A 25,411-nucleotide genomic window follows, 5' to 3' on the forward strand; every position below is an offset into this window, starting at 1 on the left:
TTCTGTCACATGTTAAAATGTAGGCCAACCATGCAGTAGCTCTTACACCGCCCTGTTACTCGCCCCGGGCTCTGACTTCTCATACTTGTACAATTGTTTTTCATCTCACTAATGCTCACTTGTATGCAGCCCCAGACCTCTTTTCTTTTTTTACATTAAATCTACATCATGCACAGTCAAGTTTGCCCGAAATAACTGGATTTTAAATATAACCTGTTGTACTTGTGACTAGGTACGATTTGTGCTTTTACTTCTTGATCATTCTTTTTTTCCTGTGCACTTCAAACAAAATCTAATGATATGCATTTGACATCAGCTTAGTGACGATTATTTGCATGATGATTACCATATTCAAGAATATTACAATATCCCTTTTGTATGGCTTGTATTCTATATGTGTAAATATAACATCTGTCCAATATGGGGCATACTCTTTGCTCTGTGCATGATTATCATAAGAAAGAGCTACGTGTTTTCGACCTTCAACATCGATTAGTGAGCAATGCCTTTTCAGATGCTTACAGATGAGATCTGAGACTTGGAGTGGATGTATGGGATAAGACATCTTAAGACCTGTCCTGAGGGATGCCATATCTGTGGTGAGAGGCCCATCCTCACTTCTGCAACCACTCTGCATCCATCCATCAAAGTGTCACTCTGGTTTCTGCCCCCCCCCCCCCAGAAGAAATATTTTGCAAGGACTCCCAATGCACTGACTTGTTGTTCCTTGCAGATTGTGGATCCTTCATACATAGTAAAATGTTGAGGTAAAAACAATCACAGATGCAAACATGTCCGCGTACAGGCTTAAGAAAACGTGCAAGCAGGCTTCTGGACAGACAACCAGGTCCCCAAAGACCCCTGGTAGCCTCGCTCACGGGGCCCTCATGGGCTGTGGCATTGATAGACCATCTGTAACTGTGTCACGTTGGATTACAGTGAGTGGGAAAGAAATACAAAAGCGAGAAGGAAATGAGAGAAAGGGTGGAAAAAGAATAGGTATGGAGGACCAAGGATCAAGTCCTTCTCCAAGGGAGCCTCTCTCTGTAAAAGACAGGTTCTTATCCTGGGTGAAAAGACTTAATCCATTCCCCCACACCAAACGACCCCCTCCTCAATCCCACTGCCCCCTTCTCGCTGAAGCAGGCGGGCGCTGCGAGGGACAGCGAAGTGTCAGCTGTAAGGCTTTGTGTTCCTCTAGGGAACCTGCCTAGGAGATTGATCTGCACAACATGAGGAGCACAAAGATGTCAAGTTTTATGCACCACAGAGCCAGCCGTGTAGCAAGTATGTATCTCGCGTGGGCGTAGCCTTACCTGTTTTATCGCATCACAGCTAAACGAGCAGATGATAGACGGGTGACGGAGCGCGGCGAGCGCTGAAGATGTGCTACTTCAAAGCACATCGAGATTAAATTTCAAGTGCGGATTGTTATTCTTCTTTCAAGAACAGTCTTTGAACACATACGTTTACTTTTTTTAAATCTTGTTTTTTCCAGCGCTGCAGATCCATCCTTAATACATTCTCAGAATCATGTATAAAGTTCTAATTTTGGAGTTGACTTTTTTAGGTATGTATTTAATTTGATTTGAACTGAAGCACAAGACCTTGACTCGAAATCTACCAGGTTGTGGCTGCAGCCTAATAAGCACCCTGCAGCTCTGTAGGGGTTTATCTAGCCTTTTGTGATAGATGCCATTCATTTTTCTTGATTTGGGCCATTTCCACTATCGCACTGCACACACGTGTGTTCATAGTGAAGCGCATCCACACAATCGCATGGCACGACCCCTTAGGTGTTGGATCCGTTGCGTCGGTCAGATCCAGTCTCCAGCTTCCCTGTGTGCTGATGTATAGAAGAATCCTATTTTGACTCGCTATTGTGGGAGTGGAGCAAGAGACCCATCATTGAAAGCACAAGGTCACTGAACACATCAGCACAAAGAGCCCTATCTGCTGCAGAAAAGTCTGTCCTCCTTCTTTTTATTGGAGCACAAGCACAAACACACACATTTCTGCTATCTTATTCACTCTCTGGAAGCCAAAATGGAGACAGCTCATGTCCTCGTATGTCGGCCGTAAAGGTGACAAAATTTAAGAGTCACCAGGATGTGAGGAGTGCAGAGGACTAATTACAGATTATGAAAGAAAGAAGGGATCGAAATTGCCTGAATCTTTTCTTGAAAATGACCATGATTGACCACGATGAATGTTTCACATATACGATGATGGAACCTTGAGTTAAAGGGCTAATAAGGCGAGGGGTTAACAACAACAAGGGGCTATCACAGGGAGCATCTAAAAGACAATATATCCTCATAAATGTCCCTTTGACCCACTAAGGCGCTGCCATAAGAATTCTGTGTGTCTGACTGTGCTTGTGGCAGAAATGCAGCATAGTAGCCCAAATAAATATTGTAGCCATTTCTTAACATCCCCTTGAGTCTCCTCTTGGCAACTGGAAGTGAATAATACATTGCAAAGATGCTGTGAAGATAGTACTTTATTACAGTTCTCAAAAATATTATGAGTTGTTTGCCTCTGGAACTATTCAGCTGGGAATTATTATAGACATTTTATGGGCAAGTCTACATTTTTCATTCTCTTTGATTTATAATTAATAATTGATGTTATCTATCTTCAACAAAACATGAGACACACAAAGGAGAATGTTTTTTTTAAGCCAAAAAGTGTGTGCTTTGAACAAACTAAGCTTCTTTTCTTTTAAGGTATGCCATTTTGGTTCTGTGTAGTTTGTTTTCTTTACCTGTTGCCATGGCAATATCAAAAATAATTGCTAAGGGCACCTTTTAGAAGAATAAGGTGGGTGATATGGGATTTTTGTTCTGTTGATAGTGTAATTGTTTATTCATGAAATGGAAATTCTACGTTTCTTTGTTAAGTTGAATGACTCACTGGCACATTCCTTTTAAAAAGATAATTTTCACTTTTGATTGACTGCCGGAAATGATTGGATTAACAATTGTATGGTTTGCAGTGGTGTGTTTTATTTATGCATTATACAAATCTTTTTATTATTAATATTAATACGATTATTATTGAGTATATATTATTATTATTTTATTGTTTGTTTTTAGCATCTGGTAATACAGCCATAACATCTTGTGACTTAATGTACTGTTTGACTAGTGTCTTGTATCAACCAGTTATAATAATGTAAAAATGTTACTGTCCAGGTCCGGTTTTATAAATGGCAAAAAATGCCCTCATCATATTTACATGGTTGACACTGACAGCAATTGTTTTAAAATATGTTTAATATGTGTAAAAATAATAATAGTCTCTCTGACTGTTAGCCATTATTATATTGGTAAATGCATACTGAAAATCTCTACTGGCTATGTTGTATGTACCTGTCTCACTTTGCTTTTGTTATTTTCTCGATTTCCCTCTTCCCATACATATGTTGATATACATACATTTATTTTAAGGGGAAATTAAGTAGTTGTGTTAAATGGCACAAAATAAGGACACAAAATTGACTGGCCTTCGAGATATACTAGTTTGAGGCCTCACTCACCCTTCCTGTTTGCAACCTCTTTCATGTGGTAAACAAATGCCCGAGATCTAAATGCTTTCCCATTGCTGTTGTGCTAACCTTGGAGTGCGAAGCCATGTCATTAGCATTTGAAGGAGCTAAATATGAGGTAAGAAAGGGTTCCCATCTAAAGGCATGAGAAAAAGTCTGCTGCCTTTGGTACTCAACCATCTGTGCTGGCGCACTGGCTTCCCTTCTTGCATTGCAAACACTACCTCGGGAGCCGCCTGGAGCTCAAGGAACAAACGCCACATACTTTGAGCCCTGCCTCTGAAAATAAGCCTTTCTTGCACCACATCTATTAATTCAGAATTCAGGCTCCAGTGCTTCTGCCCATCCAAATAAATCTGTTTGGACTCTGAACTGAGCAGGCAATTTTTCATGGAAAAGTCCCATTTGAAAATCTCTCCATTCCTTTGTGGATTTGGGGTTATAAACCACAGGGCTGCTGTAGAATGGGTTAGGACTACAACAGCAACTCAGAACACATCAAACTTTCTGTAGATAACAGTATTAGGAGCCACTCAAACACTTTATCCATCAGCCTGCATTAAATTGTTGACAGCCTACAATTACCGTATTTTCCGGGCTATAAGGCGCACCTAAAACCCCCAAATTTTCTCAAAAGCCAACAGTGCGCTTTATAGTCCGGTGCGCCTTATATATAGACCAAATTCCTAAATTTAAACTGGCCCGAAACATTGTGTCATGAAATCAATCATGATTTATGAATCATAAATCAAAAAGATATTTTGCGATTATAAAGTAATTTGCGTCTGAAGTTGAAATAAAAAAGATAAAATGGAGAATGATTTGATTTAGATTAAACATCTTACATCATGCGCCTTATATAAGGACAAAGTTTCAAAATGGGCCATTCGTTGAAGGTGTGCCTTATAATCCAGTGCGCCTTATAGTCCGGAAAATACAGTAAATGCTGCAAACAGAAATAGTTACTCAATGGCTCAAAATCGTTTAAAGCTTCAGGTGATTCATCGCTTCACAAGGGGTACTATCGTCACTTACCGTTCACTATTCTAACTTACAATTCACTCTTTGTGCGCGAGTTACAGTGTTTGATTGTCGAGCTTGTGTTTTGGTCAGCATTGGCAAGATGGTGGGTGGTTGATGGTGTGGGCAATTTCATTGACAGGGTTCATGCTGATCCAGTGGGAGGGCGCACCGCAGCACCCGTCCGTCTTCAGCCCCTCGGCCTTGCTGCTGCAGCACTCCAAGGCACACCTGTTACACTTTCCCAGGGGTGCGGTGCGGAGGTGGAGGGCCACAGCCACCCTGAAGCACAAAGAAAACACGCGCGCACTTCACACATAGGAGGGGCAGTGAAAGCATCCGCCCACACTGCACACACTCGGGCTCGCAACCTCTATTCACCCTCAACCTACATTCCAGCACGACAAGTGGAGCTGTGCCTGCATTGTAATTTTCTGTTTGCAAAATTATAAATGGTTGAGATAATATTTTTCTAGATGCATAGAGGAAATAGTAGCCCAAATTATACAAGGTGGCTTAAGAGAAATCTGGAACACGAATAACTATGATTCTGCTTTCAAGCCTAATTATTAGGTTAACTCATTCTGTGCCATTGACGGTTATAGACGTCAATGATATTTACTTGGTTGGCAGTGAATGAATTAATAGTAGGCATGAGCAAGAATGGACAACAACGAGGCTGATAAACAAAAGTAACCATACCAGTAGGTTTAAGGAGGGGATCAAGATTTGGGTTTTAATGAATGAATGAATGAATGAATGAATGAATGACATGATTCAACAGCAGTGTCAACCACAAGTTGTAGAACCACTGATCAGAGTGATATATTGTAGCCTTTGTGTATAGAAACAAAATTGAACGTCCATCTTTTGAAACAATTTCAAACTTTGTAAGATATTGTGATGGAAGGTAATGGCGGTCGAAAGCCACTGCGGACAGCGAGGGAACATTGTGACGCCAGATTTTCTGTCTTTGTGCTTTTTCTAAGGCTTACTCTCAATAACATTCCAGCCACTGGTCTGCAGTTAGATCATAGAGATGCAAGGTCTCTGCTGGTGTTTGAGGTCACCAATAAGAAAGACAAGGAGCAGATGGTGGCCGTCCCTCCCTTCTTGCCAAATCTTTTCAGTTTCCCGTCAAGCATTGGCCACCTCTCTATCTCTCTCTTCCACTCTTCACCACAGCAGCATTGCAGGCCTCTGAATAGACTCCAACATGGGCAATACAAGCATCCGCCTTTGCAGGGATCTCTGCAACCATCTGGTGAGATTATTTGAGGCAATTAATTCTTTGAGAGCATCAATAGGAACATGTTTGCAGCAGAGATTTGAGGACACACACTGAATGTGTTCAATGGCATTCCACCCCAAAAAAATTCTAAGGAGGAGGGTGTTTCCCTGAGGCCAAAGGGAGAAAAGGAAGGAGGAGTTTTGTCCAGGAAAGAAAAGCGCGCCAAAACCTTAATGCTTTCATGGGAACTTTCTTCATGAAAAGAGGCTGGATTTTCACTTTGGATTTCTGAACGATATCGGTTAAACACAAAAGAATCTGACGTGATGTTCATTGATGTGATCCTAGAATTATAAACAAGAATCAACCATGTCAAACGATAAGCTGTCCTGAGAGATCAATCGACCTATCAGTCAATCTGTCCATCATCTGCAGCCTTTTTGTGTCAAACAATCTGTTGTTCTTGGAATCCCAGCAGGAGCACAGGGGCTATAATCTGTCACCACGCTGCATTAGAAATTTACTAATGAGCCTAAAGGTCACAAGGTTGAGTCCCTCATTAACTCTGTCAGTGGTATCGTCGTGCATTGAGAACTGGAACAGAGCAGATGGGCGGTCTTTTATGTTTATGTACATACATATCAAAGTGAAATTTACTGCCATATATTTGGGCATCAATCACCATGAAAAAAAAAAAATCTTAACAACTTCATTTCCACCACTTCCAGCTTTACTTCCTGTTTTTTCTTCAGTGCCACTCTCCAATCTGTAAATCATGGCCAGACTCAGCAGTTGTCTTATAAACTTTATCTTTCATTCTTTAAAACTGAACAACCTATTTGAGTGAATATTTGTAACAAAATGCAAGCTTTCATGAATCATCGGTTTCATTCGTTAGGCTTACAAAAAGTGATATTAATTTTAATGCATGATGATTTTGTCTGCTTTCCGTTAATATTTAATTAGTCTCTTTTACGAGGCCAGACTACAGATATCATTCGCAATTATCTTAAAAGATAAATGTAGCTCATTTAAAGGTCATTTTTCAACACTAAACATAATGTTTGGATGTCTACTATATCTTAATTAAAAAATCTGATGCTTATTTGTCAAAGTTTTCTGTACACATTAACACAGATGATGCGAATATGATCACTTTTCAAAATAAAATAATTTTCAGCCACAGATAACAAGTAAACCCAAAGTACTGTTACGAAGCAAAAATATCACAACATGTAACTTATAAAGCTACACAAGAGTGTACTGTATTGTACTCTACGGGATATAGCTTTCATTATGATACACACAAAAAAATATTGTCGTCAATTAGCATTATTTTGTAAGGCTTATCTTATATACAGTTCAAATGGATAATGTCATATTGCGCAACTAGTCAATGCTATGGCTCCTCAGTTAATAAGGTTAAGGTTATGAGAAACGACAGCAGTTGGACTGTCAAACAGGATGCTACAATGGTGCACCTGTTGTTGCTTACACACACACACGCTGAAACATTCAATTCAATCTTGGTCTGTTGTTGTTTCTCCAACGTTTGTACGACAAACAGCATCCAGCAGCACATAGTGAAGATTCAAAAAGGCAGATAAGGAGTGTTTGATATGTACACATTTGGAACCGAGGAACTGAAAGTACCAGCTGGAAGAATTAAGAAAAAAAAAGATACAAATGTTCATGCCATAACTAATCTGCTTTGTTTTTAAGTATGGTTGACCTTCTTATCACCCAAACATTAAAGACTGGATGGATTTGCTATTTTCTTATGTAGCTATTCATTATACAGTATCATAGTGCACGTATGACTTCTCACACTTAGAAATCATTCAATGTGGTGCATCCATTTGCGTTTGTTTGGAAATAGGCGCGTATGCATGCATGTGTGTAGACAGTTACTCAGGTTGCACAGAGTAAACAGTGAATGCACCTGTGTAAATGACACACAGGGAAGTTGTGTGTTGAGCTGCGAGACCATCAGGGACTTAGACATGTTGTGCAAACTGCGTCATAGACACACCAAAAAAAAAAAAAGTGAGGCAGCTAACTTTGAGGTGAGGACTCAGATGTTGCCAGCCTTGGAGTCGCCACCCAATAGATAGTCAACTGCATATGCTACAAATGCTGGGTGTGACCTGTCACAACAAGACGACCAGCAACTTTCTCCGGCAATCGTGACCCACGACCAACCAGTTAAAAGTTTCCTCCTACTACTGATCGCAAATAAATGACAAAAGAGGCATTCCATAGTGCAAATCAATTACAAAAGAGGCACTCTAGATTTGAGTAGTATCCTACTTATTGTCCCCTTTTTTAACACGTTCAACAGGCAAAAGTCATTCATCTAACCATCCATCAGTTTTTTTGTACCGCTTGTACTCAGGCCAGCATTGAGCTGGCACCTATCCCAGATGACTTTGGGTGAGAGGCGGGAAACACCCTACACGAGTGGCTAGCCAATTACAAGGCACGTACACTACACAGACAAACAAACGCACACTCACATTCACACCGAAAGGCAATTCTGACTCCTCAATTAACCTAACATGTTTTTTGTTGTTGTTGTTGTTTTTTTGCATGCGATGCCCAAACAAGTAACTTCAAACTTTGGAATTGTGAGACAGACATGTTAACCACTACTCACCATGGCTGTTTAAAATCAACCCTATATAACTGAGTCAATAGATAGTAGGGTTCAACACAAGATCATCAAATGGAAATTTAATGCTCAAATTAAATTAATTAAATTCCAATAAAAGGAGTTGAAGATGTTTTAATATTTTAGGGCTCCCTGTTTATATTGGTACTTGCCATGTGTATATTAGTGCTGTGACCTCCATGAATGCCAAAAATTGCACACCCACCCTCAATGGGCCTACTGTAAGTTGATCGCGTTGAAATACCATAAATGGAAGTTTCCAAACATGTATGGCATCCTTACGTGCATGCAGTATTTGACTATGTTTAGTCAGAACAGACCGAAAGTTTGAGATTTGATCGGTCTCTGCATCTCTGTCACAACAAACACTCTCTGTCTGTCTGTTTGTTGTTGTTTACCCATCACATTAGGCTTGTCTGGTAATGAGTCTCTAGTTACCAAAGCACCAGTCCCCAGTCAGCACAGTAATAAACCTCTGGGGAAGTATAGCCAGAAGGGCTACAATTAAAGAAAGCAAAGTGAAGGTCACCAGAAGAAACCTATAACCGTTTGGATTTTACTGCAGGTGTTAAAGTGTTGGACAACGAAGACAAGGTTACTTGGAACAAAGTGTAGACACTTCAACTTAATACAGATTCAACGGAAAGCAGAAGAGGGCAAAGCAATTGTGCTCTTCTCAGGATGCCTGGATGACTAGATGTCAACAAAATGTGCCTCACATATTTCTATTTTCCAAGCAATATGTGGTTAATTTGAAGGCTGCTTCACACAGCGGTTTGATAGTCTGAAGTTGTCAAATATATGCTCAAATTACTTCCCATAGCAACAGAAAACACAGTGAATGAGACAAGACAACAAGCAAAAACTGAACCCATTTAAGCTTTTCATTATTCATTGCAGAGGAGATTGTGGTGCTTCCCATAATGTTTGGGACATTAACCCTCTAAAGAGGCACTGAGGTGGGTGTCATCCATGCTTGACTCAGACCTTGCCCCCCCCCCCCCCCCCCCCTACATGCATTTGGGTTGGGAAACATTCTGAAGTGAGGCTGACATGCAGCTGAGCATCCATGGCAACCCGCGCAACAAAAGTGAACAAAGAACGCAGAGTAGAGGAGTTACATAGGTGTGAATGGATAAGGTCCCAATATGGCGCCAAGTAGTCTGCTCGACTCAGCTTCTCAATGAACACTGTAAAAGGAGGGAGAGGCGTTGCGGCGTGGATCCCAAAGTGGAGGAATTTAAGAGGCACAATAAGCACACAGCTGGGTCAAGGAAAGAGGGGGGGGGGGTGCTTGCAAACAGGTTTTATTTCAGGTCACATTAGAATTATGGACTTGGCTAGACATTTTTTTCTTTCTTTTCTCGTGTCATGTATTCAATGCAAACAAAATCCAGGGGGATTTTTTTTTGCATGATTGATATATGACTATAAGAATTTCTTATAGTTAATTATGCTAATGAAGGCAACTTGGTGGAAGAGTGGTAAGCATGTGCTCTTCATCTTAGCGTTTTCTCTTGGTACTAATGCTTCCTCTCACATTCCAAAAGCTTGTGATGATCGAATGATTGAAATTTTCAGCTGGTGCAAGTATTGATGGTTGTCTGTCTGTCCTTATGTATCCTGCAGATGACATGGCTAGGACAAAACTAAATAGATAGCTGGAATAAAGTCAGCATATGGCAAGTACTGTCTTGTGCATTCACAGAAAATTTCAGGATCCCTCAAATGATATGATAGAGGTAAACATAAACAAATGCTCAATATCTAATATTGGCAGTTTTTGCCTACCGTTTGCTTGTGCATCGCAAACTACATTGACACATGGTCTTATTTCTTTCTTTCTTTCTTTCTTTCTTTCTTTCTTTCTTTCTTTCTTTCTTTATTTATTTATTTATTTATTTATGGAGAAACGTGCATCAAATAATTTTTAAGTGTGAAGATAGTCGAGCTATTTTTTTTTGCTTGGATCAAATAAGATTTGACAGTTAAATGTTAGAAATGCACAACTATGAGAAGCGAGACACGCCTTCTCCCCCTTCTCCACCCCAATCGTGATCGGTCGGTGGGCAGTGGGATGCCTGCCTGCTTGCTTGCTTGCTTGCTTGCTTGCTTGCTTGGCTGCCGGGCGGTGACTGACCAGCTTCTCCCCCTCATGTGTGACTGCTGGCTTGGCGCCTCCCCATCCTTTCTCCTCCCTATAAATGTGCACAGTCTGCTCCTTGTGTGCACTCAGTCCGATCGAGTAGGAGCGACAGTGGCCTTACGGGATATTAATTGAAGCGCGTCTTTAAAAATAATAATAATAATAATACATTGTAATAATCTTCACATTTGAAGCAGTTTAATTTGCATCTCCTGCTCATCATTTTCTGCGATGAAGGCTGTTCCTCCTGCGTACCCCCAGGACTCTTCGTCTTACTCTTCCTCCTCCGCCGCCTCCTCCTCCTCCTCTTCCAGCAACAGCAGCAGCAGCAGCAGTCGGCAGCACTCCCTCCACTATCTGACCAAGCAGAGCTTCAACGCCGCTCGGTCCAGGATGGAAGAGGAGGACCGTCACTGTTTGCAGTACGACATGAACGACTGCTACAGCCGATTGAAGCGACTGGTGCCCACCATTCCCCAGGATAAGAAAGTCAGCAAAGTGGAGATCCTCCAGCACGTCATTGACTACATTCTGGACCTGCAGTTGGCCCTGGAGACGCACCCTTCTCTCCACAAACAGGCGCCTCAGCGGACCGGAACGTGCGTTCCTCTGGCGTCCAACCCCAGCCGAACACCGCTTACAGTCCTCAACGTTGACTACCACCAGGTACCCAGTTGTTTACTAGTGTGCGCTTCTCGAGGAGAATTTGGATCCCGACAAAGCAGACAAAGCGCGTCATCGCCGCTATTTGTCATTGTCCCGTCAATGGAAGTGAAATGATGTGCAAAATAGAATAAGAATAATCTTACACGTGCTTCTGGTGTAGGAAAAGCGCATTTGGCATTTCTTAGATTGCGCACTTGATTGCAGCCTTTATGATTTGCATGATAATGAATAGTGTGTGTCAGAGGCCCACCTCAACCCACGGGCTGGTGAAGTACCTCAGGCTGCAGTCCACTCCACTGCGCAACAAAAAGGGCAATTTGTTATTCAATAGGCCATAAAATCATTTATTATGGCTGCAATTTTTCCATCTAATGTATTATTTCAGGCCATTCCGTGCTGCTTTGCCCTTTTATCAAGCGTAACCATTAAATTTACTGTCTGACAGGTCATTTGATTTCTTTTTTTTTTTTTTTGTCTTTAGAGGACATCAATTGTCAAAAAGCCTGAGGACTCAATTTTATGCCGCTGAAGCATATTGCAACGCAATGGTAAGTGTGACTGTTTTTATTATACTGCTTGTTATATTTGAATGATTCCAATTATTTTTATTTCTAGATTTTTGAAAAAAACACTACATCGGTCATTGAAGCATTCTCAATGAAATAAACACAATATTATGTTGTAAATGCAGCACATTACATGGCAAGGAAAAGAATTGAGGAACATGAACAGAGGCAGCTGTGCTTTGTGCAATAACGGTCACCGGTGTAGCAATCGTAGAAGAAACCAGGGTTCAAACATTATGTTGGCCTCTCTTTGACAACAACTCTCAGTCCTTGTGTGTCAAATCGGCCTATGCACCATATATATTTCAAGCGTACCGGCCTCTCGGAGGTCAGCCAGTCGCCCGGCCGGTAGCCCGACGAAGCGGGTGGATGTTTGACCTGGTTTGTTTTGGGTTGTTGATCAAGCATGGCCTCTGTTTTGTTGGTGGCGCCAGTCAGTCTGGAGCTCTGAAGCTCACTCCCCCCCACCTCTATTCATGCCCTCCACAGGTGTGCAGGCTGCACAGAACAGCTCCAAAGCCAGCAAAGCTTCTCCAGGGACTCACAGCCAACTGGACGCACAATCTCGAGGGGAATTTGGAAACTATCGTAAGGAACTAATCTTAAATATAATGACTGTTTTAGTTCCATATAGAGCATGGAATGAGCATAAAAGTGTGTTTGTCCCAAACCAACCGTATCCCTCCCCCCCATGTTTATTTCATAAAAATGAAATTAACAGTGTCAACATTTTTAGACTTATTTTGTTTTTGAAACCCCAGTCATAAACAAATATTACATTGTGAATTGTGTTTCAAGCAAAAGTGAGTTTAAAGCTTTACTGAACTGCAAGACTGCTGTGTATATTTTCGACATCTATTGTTTCAAATAGATGAAATGTGTTAAGCGGGAATGTCATTCCTGTCATTCATATCTTAATTGACATTGTAAAGACAAACGATTCAATTTGAATAAAATAACAAACAAAAAACAATTACGATTGTACATGAAGAGAAACAAATGTTCTATATGTGAAAGGAATACATATATGATTCAAATAGACTATTGTAATTATAAGATATTTTTATTAAAGGTTTGGTTGGTTGTTTTGTAAATATTGTGTTTTCACTTTAAAGTCTTTAGTGAATGAATGTGTATTTGTCCTCACATGATGAAATCTTTGCAATGTTTTGGATTAGTTTAATATGTAGCATGTCATGCTCAGTGCAGAGATGTCAAATGTGCACCGAAGCAGGCCTCCCTGTTTAGATAAGTGTTTTTATTTGCTCAGCTTTCCCTTGTTGGTTTTATACTCACTTGAACCATTCTGGGCAGGAATGTCGCTCAGCTATTTTAAATGTTAGGTTGATGTAATTGTTGTTGTTTATGAAGAAAAAAAAAAAAAAAAAGGACAGACTTCATTATTTTACAATGCACTCTTATGAAAACAAATTTTAAGAAAAATCACAACATGCAGCACTTCTATCAGTGGACAATACAATGCCGTTTCTAAAAATGTAATTATACCGAAGGATGCTATCAAAATGATTTTTCATTTGGTTAGGACGGTGCAACCATGAATTACACGGACAACAATTAATTGTCATTTGCATGTTTTTCTGCAATTATTAACACATTTCAGCAGCCAGATGGTTCAATTAAAATAAGAAAGGATGTTTTTTTCTCAAACACCGACTTTACCTCACCACCCTGCTGCCAGTGTGGGAGGGCACATGTACATGACTGTCAGCTGCACTGTTGGAATTGACCTTCACTGGCTTGCGAGGAGTTGTCAAAACAATTAAAGTTTCCAGGAAGAACTGCGTCGTCTCATTATTTGTCTCCAGAGGTACAATATTTGCAGTGCTGGCGCAGGCAAGTGAAATAATGAGCCAAAGAGGGAATGTGCCAAAACGCTAATGCAAGAGGGAAAACATTTGGATGAAAATTGTAATTTGATCTCAGAGAATAGTTATCTAGCAGAAATACAGCAACCTGGACAAATTCTTTCAGAAAGAAGACATTTAACACAGTCTTAATTTTGACATCCATCCATTCATTTTCTATTTCTGAGAATAATAAACATCACGTCACAGTTTCAATAAAAAACATTGTGTGCAGCGTTAGAAATGTTTTAAAATGTCAAAAGTATGACACGCTTTATCTTCAGAATATCAAAGCATCTAAATGGTCACTTACTGTAATGCTTATGCTGAGTCATCATTTAATTTACTCAAATGACCGTCAGTTAACGTGGGTCGACCTATAACCTATTCAACTTCTGTGAAAATAACACCTGTAATTGTTAAAGATTGAAATAAATGCAAATGCTCAGTGAGCTGAAATTAAGACACTCAAACAGCTTTTGCACGGAATGATGATAGTGTACAGGGTGTCACCGTTAAACAATCCATTCAAGCCTCGTGTGGATCCAAAGCGTTCTATAATTTACTCAACGATACTTCTGTTTGAAAAGTACAAATTTATGCTGCACCGCATATAAACAAGTAGAAATGATGCTGTACAAATCGGTGGCACTTTTTTAACAAATTGTATTCGTTGAAAGAAACAACCACAATGCAAAAAAAGAACACAGATGGGGGAGACAAGGAAGTATCGGTAGATAGGTACACATTTTATGCACCACACCACACACAGAATGCTTCAGTAAGTAAGTTTCTCTTGTCCGAAAATGAACTGAGCTAGTTATTCTGGCCATTCGGTTAACAATGGTGGTAAATATGGGATTATATATTCCATCCCTGTATCTCACATAGCTTTATTTATGTCTATAAACTGACCCTTGTGTACTTGTCCGCCAAATCTTGCTGAGTGTGGGTTATCTATTTGTCCTTGGCACGTCCTTCACAAACATAGCTGTCATATGTACATGTGTACGTATGCAAGCAAGTGTGCATGCTTAGATCCGAACTTGAGTTCCTCGTGATGCGATTCAGCTACAACTGCCGTGAATGTTTTGTTTTTTTTCCAAGGAGAGGACGAGATGGAACAAAGATTAACCCTCACAACACATTTAATGAATCTAATTGAAAAGCTTCTGTTTCACGCTATTTTACACATACACCGGCTTTGATTAATTATATGCACAATCATCCAAGATGTTCTCAGCATTAAAGGGATTTTAAACGATAGCATCTGTTAGTGCATATGAAGTGAAAATCACTTTGGTGATGCGTGCTTATCATCAATCGGCACCACATAAAGTATATTTGCATTCTTGGCTTTACTAAAAGGTATCTTTAATATCAAAGATTCACAATTTATACATGACTCGAATGTGTTTGTAAACTCTTGATTTTAGACACATGTAAACCCATTTCTCCATGTACACCAGTAAAATTATTTAAGATACTCTAATTGTATATCAATACAATCACAAATCTCTTAGTACAAAGAAAATAATGCTTGTTTTTTTCCACCGAGAAAAAGAACTGAGATATGTGAGTGGTTGCACTGGCTGAGTTCAGAATTAATCCATCATCATGTTAATGTTAAAAAGTCAGACAGTACACATTCAAATTAATCCAAAATAAAGTTCAGCTAATCTTCTAAGCTTTTCTAGATGATGATTTTTGCTTTTCAAAATGATGGTCAAAAAGTGCAGCCTCGGTTTTATCGAACGATACCAACATCACCCAGATGGGGAAATGTGATTGGTTAATAATGACACAGGCAAATCGTAGTTTATAAAGGGGTGTGTACACTTGTGCAACCACATTATTTCAGTAGTCTGTTTTTACTTCCATTTTTTAAAAGATAAAACCATTATCACAAAACCTGGTATTTGAACATGCAAATTAGTTTTTCTTTTATTTCAATTGTATGAACCTTATCAGCCCTTTATTGTAATTGGTATAAACGGCCTACACTCATGTAGGCCTCATATTTGTGTGTACAAATTGTAGTTCAGAATAACAGTAAACACTAAGATGGAATCTAAAAAGTAGATTTTGGAATTCATTTCATCTTCTTCAGGATTGACTGTGATTCCAACACAGAGGATCTTAATTAGTCAAGTCCGCACAACACACACTGACACAAACCCATAAAACGAGGAAGCTTGCAATTGTTGCTGCTTTGAATTAACCTTCGGCATATGTTAAACGGCAATAACAGGTTTAGCTGTGCTGTCTCACCTCCTTCTCTCGCTGATTTAACTCCACATTATGGCGTTCCGCGGGGGCCTATATCCCTGCGTGTTAATCACTGCTCTTCGCGGCGTTTGCAGAAATATATGGCGACCGCTTGCAGCTGAACGGTGGAGGACAAAAACGTGCTCACTCTTGGACACTACTTGATTACAGTCTAATTGGTCTAGAGTGATTAAATATCTCATGCTTCTCACTAATTGCAGCTATTTAAAGCAGCTATTAGCTTAAAATGCCTGCCGCAAACAGCCGTGTACTCATAAAGTGTGTGAGTTGCACTCATTTGCCTGCAATGCTCAAACTGAAGAAAAGATTTTACATCTGCGTGTCCTTATGGCACGTTATAAAGAACAAAATATGTTTTGCCTCCAAATAAATGATAACTTGATCCACCGAAACATTTTGATTAAATATGCCGCCCTGTAATAGATTTAGGTTTTTAATGATACCTCATTAATTCCAATTATATTTTTCAAATTCACATTACTCATGGTAATTGATGAACGGTTAAATTTCCATTTGGGTTGCGTTTACGTTGATGTTTTGACATTTTGTATTTTCATACATGGGAATTAAATAATAAGAAAAAAATGAACGACTCAGTTGATAGCTGAAGACCATGCTTGACAAAGGAAGCCCCGCGTTCACATTGAGAAGGGCATGTAAGGAGGAAAAGGGGGAAGACTTGGAAGAAGGAGAGAAAATTTGGTATCGCCAGTGCCAACGGAGGCTCCCAGGAGACGGGCGATGAATAACAGAAATGAGACAAATGCCAAGCTTCTCTAAATAGCAGCGAGAATGGCTGCATGCCCCTGGAGAACACAGAGATTAGAGAAGGGAAACCAGAAGTCTGCCAAGGCCCTGAAAGATTGAAGGATTGGGATGTGTGTGTATGTGTGTGTGTGTGTGTGTGTGTGTGTGTGTGTGTGTGTGTGTGTGTGTGTGTGTGTGTGTGTGTGTGTGTGTGTGTGTGTGTGTGTGTGTGTGTGTGTGTGTGTGTGTGTGTTAGAAGGGGGTGGCCAACAGCCATGTCACAGAACATGACCCTGAGGTGCAACCATCAGACAGCCAATATGGTGCGCTAAATACCGCTGCTCCATCAGGGCGGAAGCGCTCCAACTGCCTCCAATCCAACAGGTTTTGGTTCACCTAATGAGCCTAATTAATGAGGCTGCATTTACAATGTTTTGCTCCCAAAGACACAACGGCGTGACATTTATGTCTCTGAAATGAAAGGAGAAAACATCGACATTAGGGGTAGGTAACAGGCAGCCCGCGGGCCACATGCGGCCCTTGACCACACTCAGTGGCCCTCAATTCAGTATCTGCAATGCCAAGGCTGTAATTGTGAAGAAGAGCATGTCATGGCCTCTTCAACACCTATCTCAAAAGTACCCAAATCATGGGGAATTTTATTTCCCTCACAATGAAAATTCATTTAAATAGTATCATGATTTTGTAAACTTGTGTCCTCCACAAACATGGATATTATTATCACTCAATAATGTGAGTAGTTATGCAAGAGACCTTTGCACATGGGGAAGGGGGTCACAGTATGTGGTTTGTTTTTGTCTTGTCATTGACCTGTGGATTTTTTCTTTCTTTAGTTGAGAAAAAATACATAGCACTTATTTTGTCACGATAATTTTTGTTAGGAAATGCGTGGTTGTCCACCCTCAAGTAGAGCTAATGAAAGATTGTGGCCTCCTCCAACATTTAGTTTTCCCATCCCTGAGCTACATAGAAAATAAGCTTAAAATAATCCTCCATGAAATGACTTTAATTTGAAATTTTAGTACACATACCCCTAAAAGTATCAACGCATCAAAGAACAATTTCTTATATTAACAATTGTAATCAAATTGTGTTTTTATTTAAGTGTTTTATGTTGGGGGTTTTTCAGTAATGCTACTTTGTAGAAAATTTCATTTTTCACTGAAAAGGTGTTTTGTTAGAGGGGTAAACAGGACATACAGATAGATTCCCTGAGACAAAATTGTCTCTTGAGGGGGAAGAATTATATCAGTATAAGTATTTCAGTGACTGCCTGAGGGGAAAGTACATCAAACCAAACAGACATTAGAGTCGGGGATGACAAATGCAGGCCTTGAATAACTGCATTACCTAAATGGGAAAAATTCATTTTCAGGGCTCTGCAATATTTCAATCTCCCTGTTGAACAAATGTCTTTTGACATAGACAATATAAAATGTTATAAGTTAAGGCATACAGTGCCATGCGAAAGTATCCATCATAGCAACAGTGGTGTAGCAGTCTGGGGTTGCTTTTCTTCTTCAGGACCTGGATGACTTGCCGTGATTGATGGAATCACAAATTCCTCTCTTTAACAAAAAGGCCTGGGGAAATATTTGGCCATCTTTGATCACAAATAGAAGCGTACAACAATCTAAAACACACTTAGTCAACTTCTGAATTGCTTCAAAAATGGAGTGGTCTATTCATAATCTCAGACTGTATGTTGTAAATTGAGTATTCTGTTCTCCATTACTTCTGAAGACAGAATCCAACTCTTTTTTTTTAAAATAGCTAATGTTGATCTCTGATTCACTTTTATGTCTACTATGAAGACAATGTTACCCTTGCTAATTCAATAATAAATTAAAACAATACAGTTTGACAAACTGGAACAGCAAGCGATATGTCTTTGTTGTCGCTGTGTTAATTCACATCAAATTTCTCATTCATATTTTCTAATACATTCACATTGGATGAAGCGCAACAGAAAAGAAGTGAGAAAAAAATTGGATCCAAATGAAACGACACAAGCTGTGAGTCTGATCCCTTCCATATGTTTCCATATAGATATCAAGGCATCGATTATGAGACTGTTGTCATCTAGTTGGCAGCCATTATTAGTCTGTTGGCTTTGACACACAGTCAACAATTAATTTACATGCTAATGTTTTCTAGATCTGGTCTCAGTCGTTGTACGAGTCCCCCACCCCTCCCAAAACGACTCCTTTTATTGACTTGATTTTCTGATTGGACAGATGGCCACTTTTCAATAACACAGATGCCAGTTTGTGTTGGGCTCAGGGTATCCTTGGCAAAGGCTCATTTGAGGAGGGGCGGAGGATTTCCTGAGCTTATGAATAAACACAAATAATTATCCAGATAAACAACAACATTATCTGGCATGTGAACCTTGACGACGATCAATTATGGTCATTACTGTCACATCGTGTGCTACAGTCGGCTTTTAATTACTGTTAGTTGCTGTTGAGAAAGGGCAAAAGTTTAGACACGGTATCAGTCACCGGTCTTAATTGATTTGCTCTTGTGCTTGCCAAGATTGCAATCAATACAGACAAATGTGCTAAAATCTATCAAAGCGCAGCGAGCTCTGACGCAAATATGCAAACAACTGCGGCAGGTGAAGTGCATTTACTGTATTTCTTGACTCTCTCACTCCTCCTCCTACACATCTCCTTCTCATCTTTCGCTCATCTTGTCGTTCCTTCCTCCAACTCTACTTTTGGGCTCTGAGCAATTTTTCTCAGGAGACTTTTTGTCATTGCAGAATCAGTCAGTAAGTGCTATGTGCATGTGTATGCGCATTCTCATACATCTTTGTAATATAAATTACTGTCATGAAATATAATGCAAATTCAAAATACGCGAACGTTTGTTCTAAGTAAAAAGCAGCAAATAAAAGAAACAAGAATAATTGTGCTTTTCTATTTGATTTTAGATATGATTTTGTTTTGCTATCAATTGCAGCGTGGGAAATAGTGATCCTTTTAAATGGCTGATTCATGGCAAATCCACTCGGACAAATTATATTGCCATTATTTTTTTCATTTCACCTCCAACCTTGGTCTCCATGTCGTAAAAATAATTACAAGGAAACTTTGAATTGTATTTTGGTATTTTTTTGTCAATGAGAAAAAATAAAAAAAAGATTACAGATCTCAAACCGCTGTTTGATCTTGGAAACCACGCTATAGCACAATTATAGGTGTTGGCAAGCTCCTTATATGATTGGCCATCTTTATGTCGAGCAACAATTCTTTTCTTCAGACCTTCAGAGAGTTGAGGTGCCATATTGAATTTCTAGCGACCAATACGAAAAAGTGTAAGAGCGATAACACCATCTTTAACACATCTATTCCCCACCATTCAGACCTGAAACCTCGTAACACTAACAAGTCACATGATACCGGAAAGGAAAATACTGTATACTCGACTTTGTGAAATCATGTGCTATACATGTCACGGTGGCACGTGTGTGTGTGTGCGTGCGTGTGTGTTAAAATGCCTTTTCCATGAAATCAAGTGGTGCAGCTTAAGAGATTTTTAAAGATAAAACTATTGTGGCGTTTGTTTCTTTATTATTATTTTTTTGATTTAATTAATTGCTACGTGCGCATGCCTGGTCCAACATGATGTCCATAGTATACTATATGGGAGAGGAGGAGGAGGGGAGGGAGGAAGGATGCGAGAGAGAGCAAGAGTGAGAAAAATATGATAGCCAGTCATAGCTGATCAAAAGTAATCAGCACGTGGCGAAGTAGACTACAATCTAAGTGCTAAAATGAGTAGAACAGGTGCATAAGATAAATATAGCTTGGCTTGATGAAGTATTTTTTCTACCTGTCCAGACTGATACCTCATTATGTTAATTGCAAGACCTATTAATCATTTTCTCATTTGAGCTGTCAAGAAATGATTGTTACACGAAAAAATTATTCGTTTAAAGCATGGAGAAAAGCTTGGCCCTTTGCCATTCATCAATGTGGCAAGAAAGAAATGTACGCGTTGGAATGAAAGTCATCGAGCAAAGCTTTAGAAATGTATGCGGTACACTGACAAAAATAGTAAGGATACGTTTTGTACTATGGGGAAATAATCTAAGGTCTCCACATTATTTTTGTGCATATATGTATATCGAATTTTTTAGCAGAAAAGCTGGTGACAGTCAAAATAAATTTTGCGCTTTTTTTTTTTCCCATAACCTGATAGCAACATTAATTGTAACCCTATACGCCATAGGTCCGAGGGCCACATACGGCCCGTCACATCATTTCGCGAAGACAAATTGTGGATTGACTTCATGTGTCAATATTAAAATTGCAAATTGTCTTCACGTTTAAAAAGTACAAATATTGCTAGCAATTTCTATTACCATTCATCTTGTTAAAATATTTGAACAGTTTTTACGAGTCTGTTTTCAAAGCTAGTTATTCATCCGTTTGTTGTGTAGCTTTTACAATATAACTGAGTACAATGCGACCCCAGATAAAAATTAGTTTGACACTTAATATCACCTTGATAAACACATACAATGAAATTACTGCAGTTTTATCTCACACAGAAGTATATGTAGCATGTGTGCAAAATATAGGTTCATAATTTCAGAAGTAATATTAAAAACATGTGATGTACAGCAGCAGGGGCACAAAGGTGAAACCTCGGTGCAGCAGGGGCACAAAGGTGAAACATTATATCAAAACTGACTTTTCTTGTGCACATAGAGATTTTGTGGTGTGATGCTAGGCAGGGTGGTGTAGGCTTACAGTTTTAATGAGCAGCAGATACACACAGCCGCCTCCACACGATGCACAGCATAGTATGTGTTGGGCCCTTGCGAAAACAGACACAGCAAAAGAAAAAGGCAAAAGGACACTGGCACTGTCCACAGTCAAACGTTAGATAGAAAGACACAAAGAACAGCAGCAACAGCGGGCTGCTGCAGACGTTATCGTTCCATATCTTCTGCTTGGAGCCACACAAGTCTCCAAGGCTGCTATCAGCTGCCCCATTATCTCTGAGAGAGTGCTGGAGGAGAAAGAGCCCAGAAGCCAAGCCTGCCATGCCATCACCCTTTCTCATCTCTTCCTCCCATACCTTCTTTATACATATCGTAGCAACTTGTTAAAAGTGCGGAAATGGAATGCTTGTCCCACTGGACAGCCCGAGTTGCTGAGGCAAGTTTGGTTACCACAACAGAAGTCTCATCAACAACAAAGATTCGGTTCAAAGACAAGGAGAGGAAAGAAGATAAAGAGAAAATGTAGGCTAGGGCATTTCTTTTTCATGGAATAACTGATCATCTATATGGATCTGAGAATGAACTAGGTGGAGGGGAGACTTTAGAGTTAGTTAGATGAAACTTTTTGAACGACTTTTAGAATGAAACAATTTCAGTTGACAGTTGCTGTGAACATACTTTCTCAGTCAGTAGGAGCTTCGCTACACAAAGGAGCAAGTGTCTAATTAAGAAAAACTGTTTAGTTATGGGTGTGGTCTTTCTTTTATTTGTACAAACACACCCTCCTAATCACTCAAATGAGCAACTGTGCAAGTTCAACGATAAAGGGAAACAAAATAGACTATTTGAAAGAAAATTTAGAGGAATGGAAAAAAGAAGGCTCGATGAAGAACAGACTAAAATATGCACAGAGGTGACTGAAATGCTACTCAACGACAACATAATCCAAAATCAAACTATTTACAATCGTGCATAACACATTGAGTAGCAAAGGTTAAGACAATAATAGATATTTATTAGGTTTTAAATATGCAAATTATATACAGTATGCACTTTCTGCAAAATTAAAGACATTAACCTTGAAATAACATTATGATCTTTTTGGTCTCGTTCCCTGTTTAAATTTTAGCTTTCAAGAATAACTGTCTAACATTTTTGTTGGCAGATGCACACAAATTACTGAAGTAGCATGGAATGGGTTTAGTCTGCAGTCTTTTTTTTTTTTTTTTTTAGAAGACTTTCAAAACTTCTCAGCAGCACTTTAACTTCTTTTAGTGCACAACGGCCCTGATAAATGTATTACTTTTTCGTACCGATGGGCGACATGGCGGCTCCATTTGTGTGATGCGGCTGCCCTTGGGGTTCCATTGTGCGTATGGCACAAGTGGACTGGGTATCAGCCGCTATCGTCCGACATTGGTGCTACACGGATCCTTCACCACATTGTGTGTGTCATGGACACACAGGAGACATCTGTAAGTGGAATGTAAATCTACAATGAACTGAAACATCCTGGAAATCAATCCTGTTCTTTCAGGGATTCAGTCTGTATTAACATGATAGGTGTGAAATCTGTTGTGCAAAGACAGCCACAATCTCAATAAGAGCTCCGGGCTTTCAATGTGGCCTATTCTAAATCCAATGTTCATACAATTGGTCAATATGATAGGAAAAATCTTGTATTCTTCCTTTGTGGACTGGTCTAAAAATACTAACAGCTGCTGATTACATGACAAGACGCAGAGTACTAGCAGAGAAAGATGCTGAAGGAGAGAGATGACAGTCCTCAGAGATGAAAGGATCTCAACACTTCACAAAACGAACAACCACATATTTTTGCATCTAACTTAAATCTGGTGAGTTGTTTTTGTGCAGTGATTGATACCTTTGAAGCCCATGGACTTCATGTACATGATGCGTAAGACGGAGGAGGCTCGCTTACAGTATGTTCTCGAGCTTCTGTGTTGCGTTCCACACCAAATGTCTTGGATCTGTGGACGGTACAACTGTGCGTCAGAAAGTTTGACCTCAGCCACAGGTTATATGCTTGCTTCAGTGCTTCAAATCATAGCCAACCATGGACAATAATATATTTCATAACTAACTAGTATAATAAAAATATCTCTAAACTGGACAATCAAATGGTATGGAATCTAATTAATACAAGAAGTCTAATGGTAGACAATAAAGCTCTAATTCAGACATCACACAGCGAACACTTTATTGTTGAGCTTCTCATTTCATGGAAAAGCATCATATTGTGTGGTTATAATTTGTAACTTTTGACTCTAATGCCCTTATCAGGTCCTCGCTACTACACACAGACAAGACACACACACACATATGCACACACACACACACATGCATTGCAGGGGACCATCTGACTAGGCAGAAATGATGGTGGTCAGTCTCTCCAAAGATGTCCATTCTGCAGTAGTGCAAGATAAGATCTTTTTTGTGGCCTTTATATTTTCATTTAGAGTATTTTATGATTTATTTTTCATCAAGGGTGAAATTAATTGACACTGCTGTGTACTTTCTTTATTGCGTACAACACCGACAATTACCAGATTACACATGTACAAGCATTCAGGAAGATGATGACGTAAACTAACATCTCTCCAACAACTAGTTGCTGGATTGAAGGGTAGCACACCAAACAAAGGAACAGCAGTACTGTGTTTTCTATCTACAATTCAATTGATGCAACTATAATCCCCCCCCCCTCCCCCTCTCACAAACCAACCCTTCTCCACTCACACACATGCAATCCTGAATATAACTTCCCCTAATATTGCGACACTGCATTATTCATTATATGCATAACAATTCTGACCAAGATAAGTAATATACAGAATCATGCCGGTTGGTTAATGGAAGCAGCTTGTTGACTTTATGAAATACTATTCATCAAATCTGAGACAAATTTGATTTTTGCCTGTGAATTATTTACAGAGAGGATTGATAATCTCATCAAGCAAAACCAATATAAATGGCTTCATGTGGTTAGTTTTTCTAATGTTCCATGTGCACCAATTTTATTTGCCACATATAGTAACGTGTAGCAGGATGTACTTGAAACTAAGTGAACACACAACTCTTTATTGTTTCTTTTAACCATGAATGTGATTAAACGGCAAAACAAAATGACTTTTTTTATGTACTAGTCTAAAATGGTTGCCTGGCTAAAACAAATATACCTATTCCATTGTCCAATAATCCAAAGAAACTTTTTATTGTCCAATGAACCTTTTTTTCTGAGAAATACTAATGTTTAAATGATCATCAGTGATATAAGTATAAATGTAGGGCTCATGAAATCCAAAAAGTCGCTCACATCCTTATATGGTGCAGCTGTGGTTTTGTATTCAGACATGTAGCAAACCACACTAATGAGAGATGACCTCAGAAGGTGGTTCTCAATCCGGTTGTTTGGTCTACACCAGGATCCATTTGTGTGTATTCATACATGCTTCAAAGTCTGTTTAAAGTGGACCAAACAATGCAAGTGTGAATACACCCTTGGTCTCAGCCACATGGTTCCTCCAACATAATGATCCAATACGCACATAGAAAATAAGAATGGGATATGGTGAATTATTTTTGAAAAGCTTGAAATCCTAATTAACTTCTGTGAAAGAAAAAATGATTTGTTCCAGGAAATGACCAGACTTGACAGATGCACAAGTCAAATTCAGAATTGGAGAAATAATTTCAGTTCATCTATTACCATGGTGTTTTTTCTCTTTTTTTAATTTTAATCAGTAAGTTACCAGCAATTTTATACATGTATGCACAAGCTAGACTAAAACACGTAGAGTGCTTAACCCATTAAGTAGATAACCAAACACATGTTTGCCCCATCCAGCATCATAAAGTAGTTTAACGTGGACTCTTTCAT

At 39.4% G+C, this 25,411-nt stretch overlaps 1 protein-coding gene across 1 annotated transcript; it reads left to right on the forward strand.

Moving 5' to 3' along the window:
* Positions 1-10,718: 10,718 nt before the first annotated feature.
* On the forward strand, positions 10,719-13,293 carry id4 (inhibitor of DNA binding 4). Its single transcript, XM_085918299.1, has 3 exons — positions 10,719-11,284; positions 11,766-11,832; positions 12,340-13,293. Exons 1-2 carry the CDS (start codon positions 10,850-10,852, stop codon positions 11,811-11,813), a joined length of 483 nt encoding a protein of 160 aa, XP_085774425.1. The 5' UTR covers positions 10,719-10,849; the 3' UTR covers positions 11,814-11,832; positions 12,340-13,293.
* Positions 13,294-25,411: the final 12,118 nt, after the last annotated feature.

This window comes from Syngnathus leptorhynchus, chromosome 8, assembly GCF_054491065.1.
Source record: "Syngnathus leptorhynchus isolate UIUO chromosome 8, UIUO_Slep, whole genome shotgun sequence".
Classification (NCBI taxonomy): domain Eukaryota; kingdom Metazoa; phylum Chordata; class Actinopteri; order Syngnathiformes; family Syngnathidae; genus Syngnathus; species Syngnathus leptorhynchus.

Excerpts from the sequence above, each read along its gene's own strand:
- id4 (XM_085918299.1), top strand. The coding sequence starts at position 10,850 with ATGAAGGCTGTTCCTCCTGCGTACCCCCAGGACTCTTCGTCTTACTCT. Across the intron at positions 11,285-11,765 it reads TCAACGTTGACTACCACCAG|AGGACATCAATTGTCAAAAA; the intron begins GTACCCAGTTGT and ends TTTTGTCTTTAG.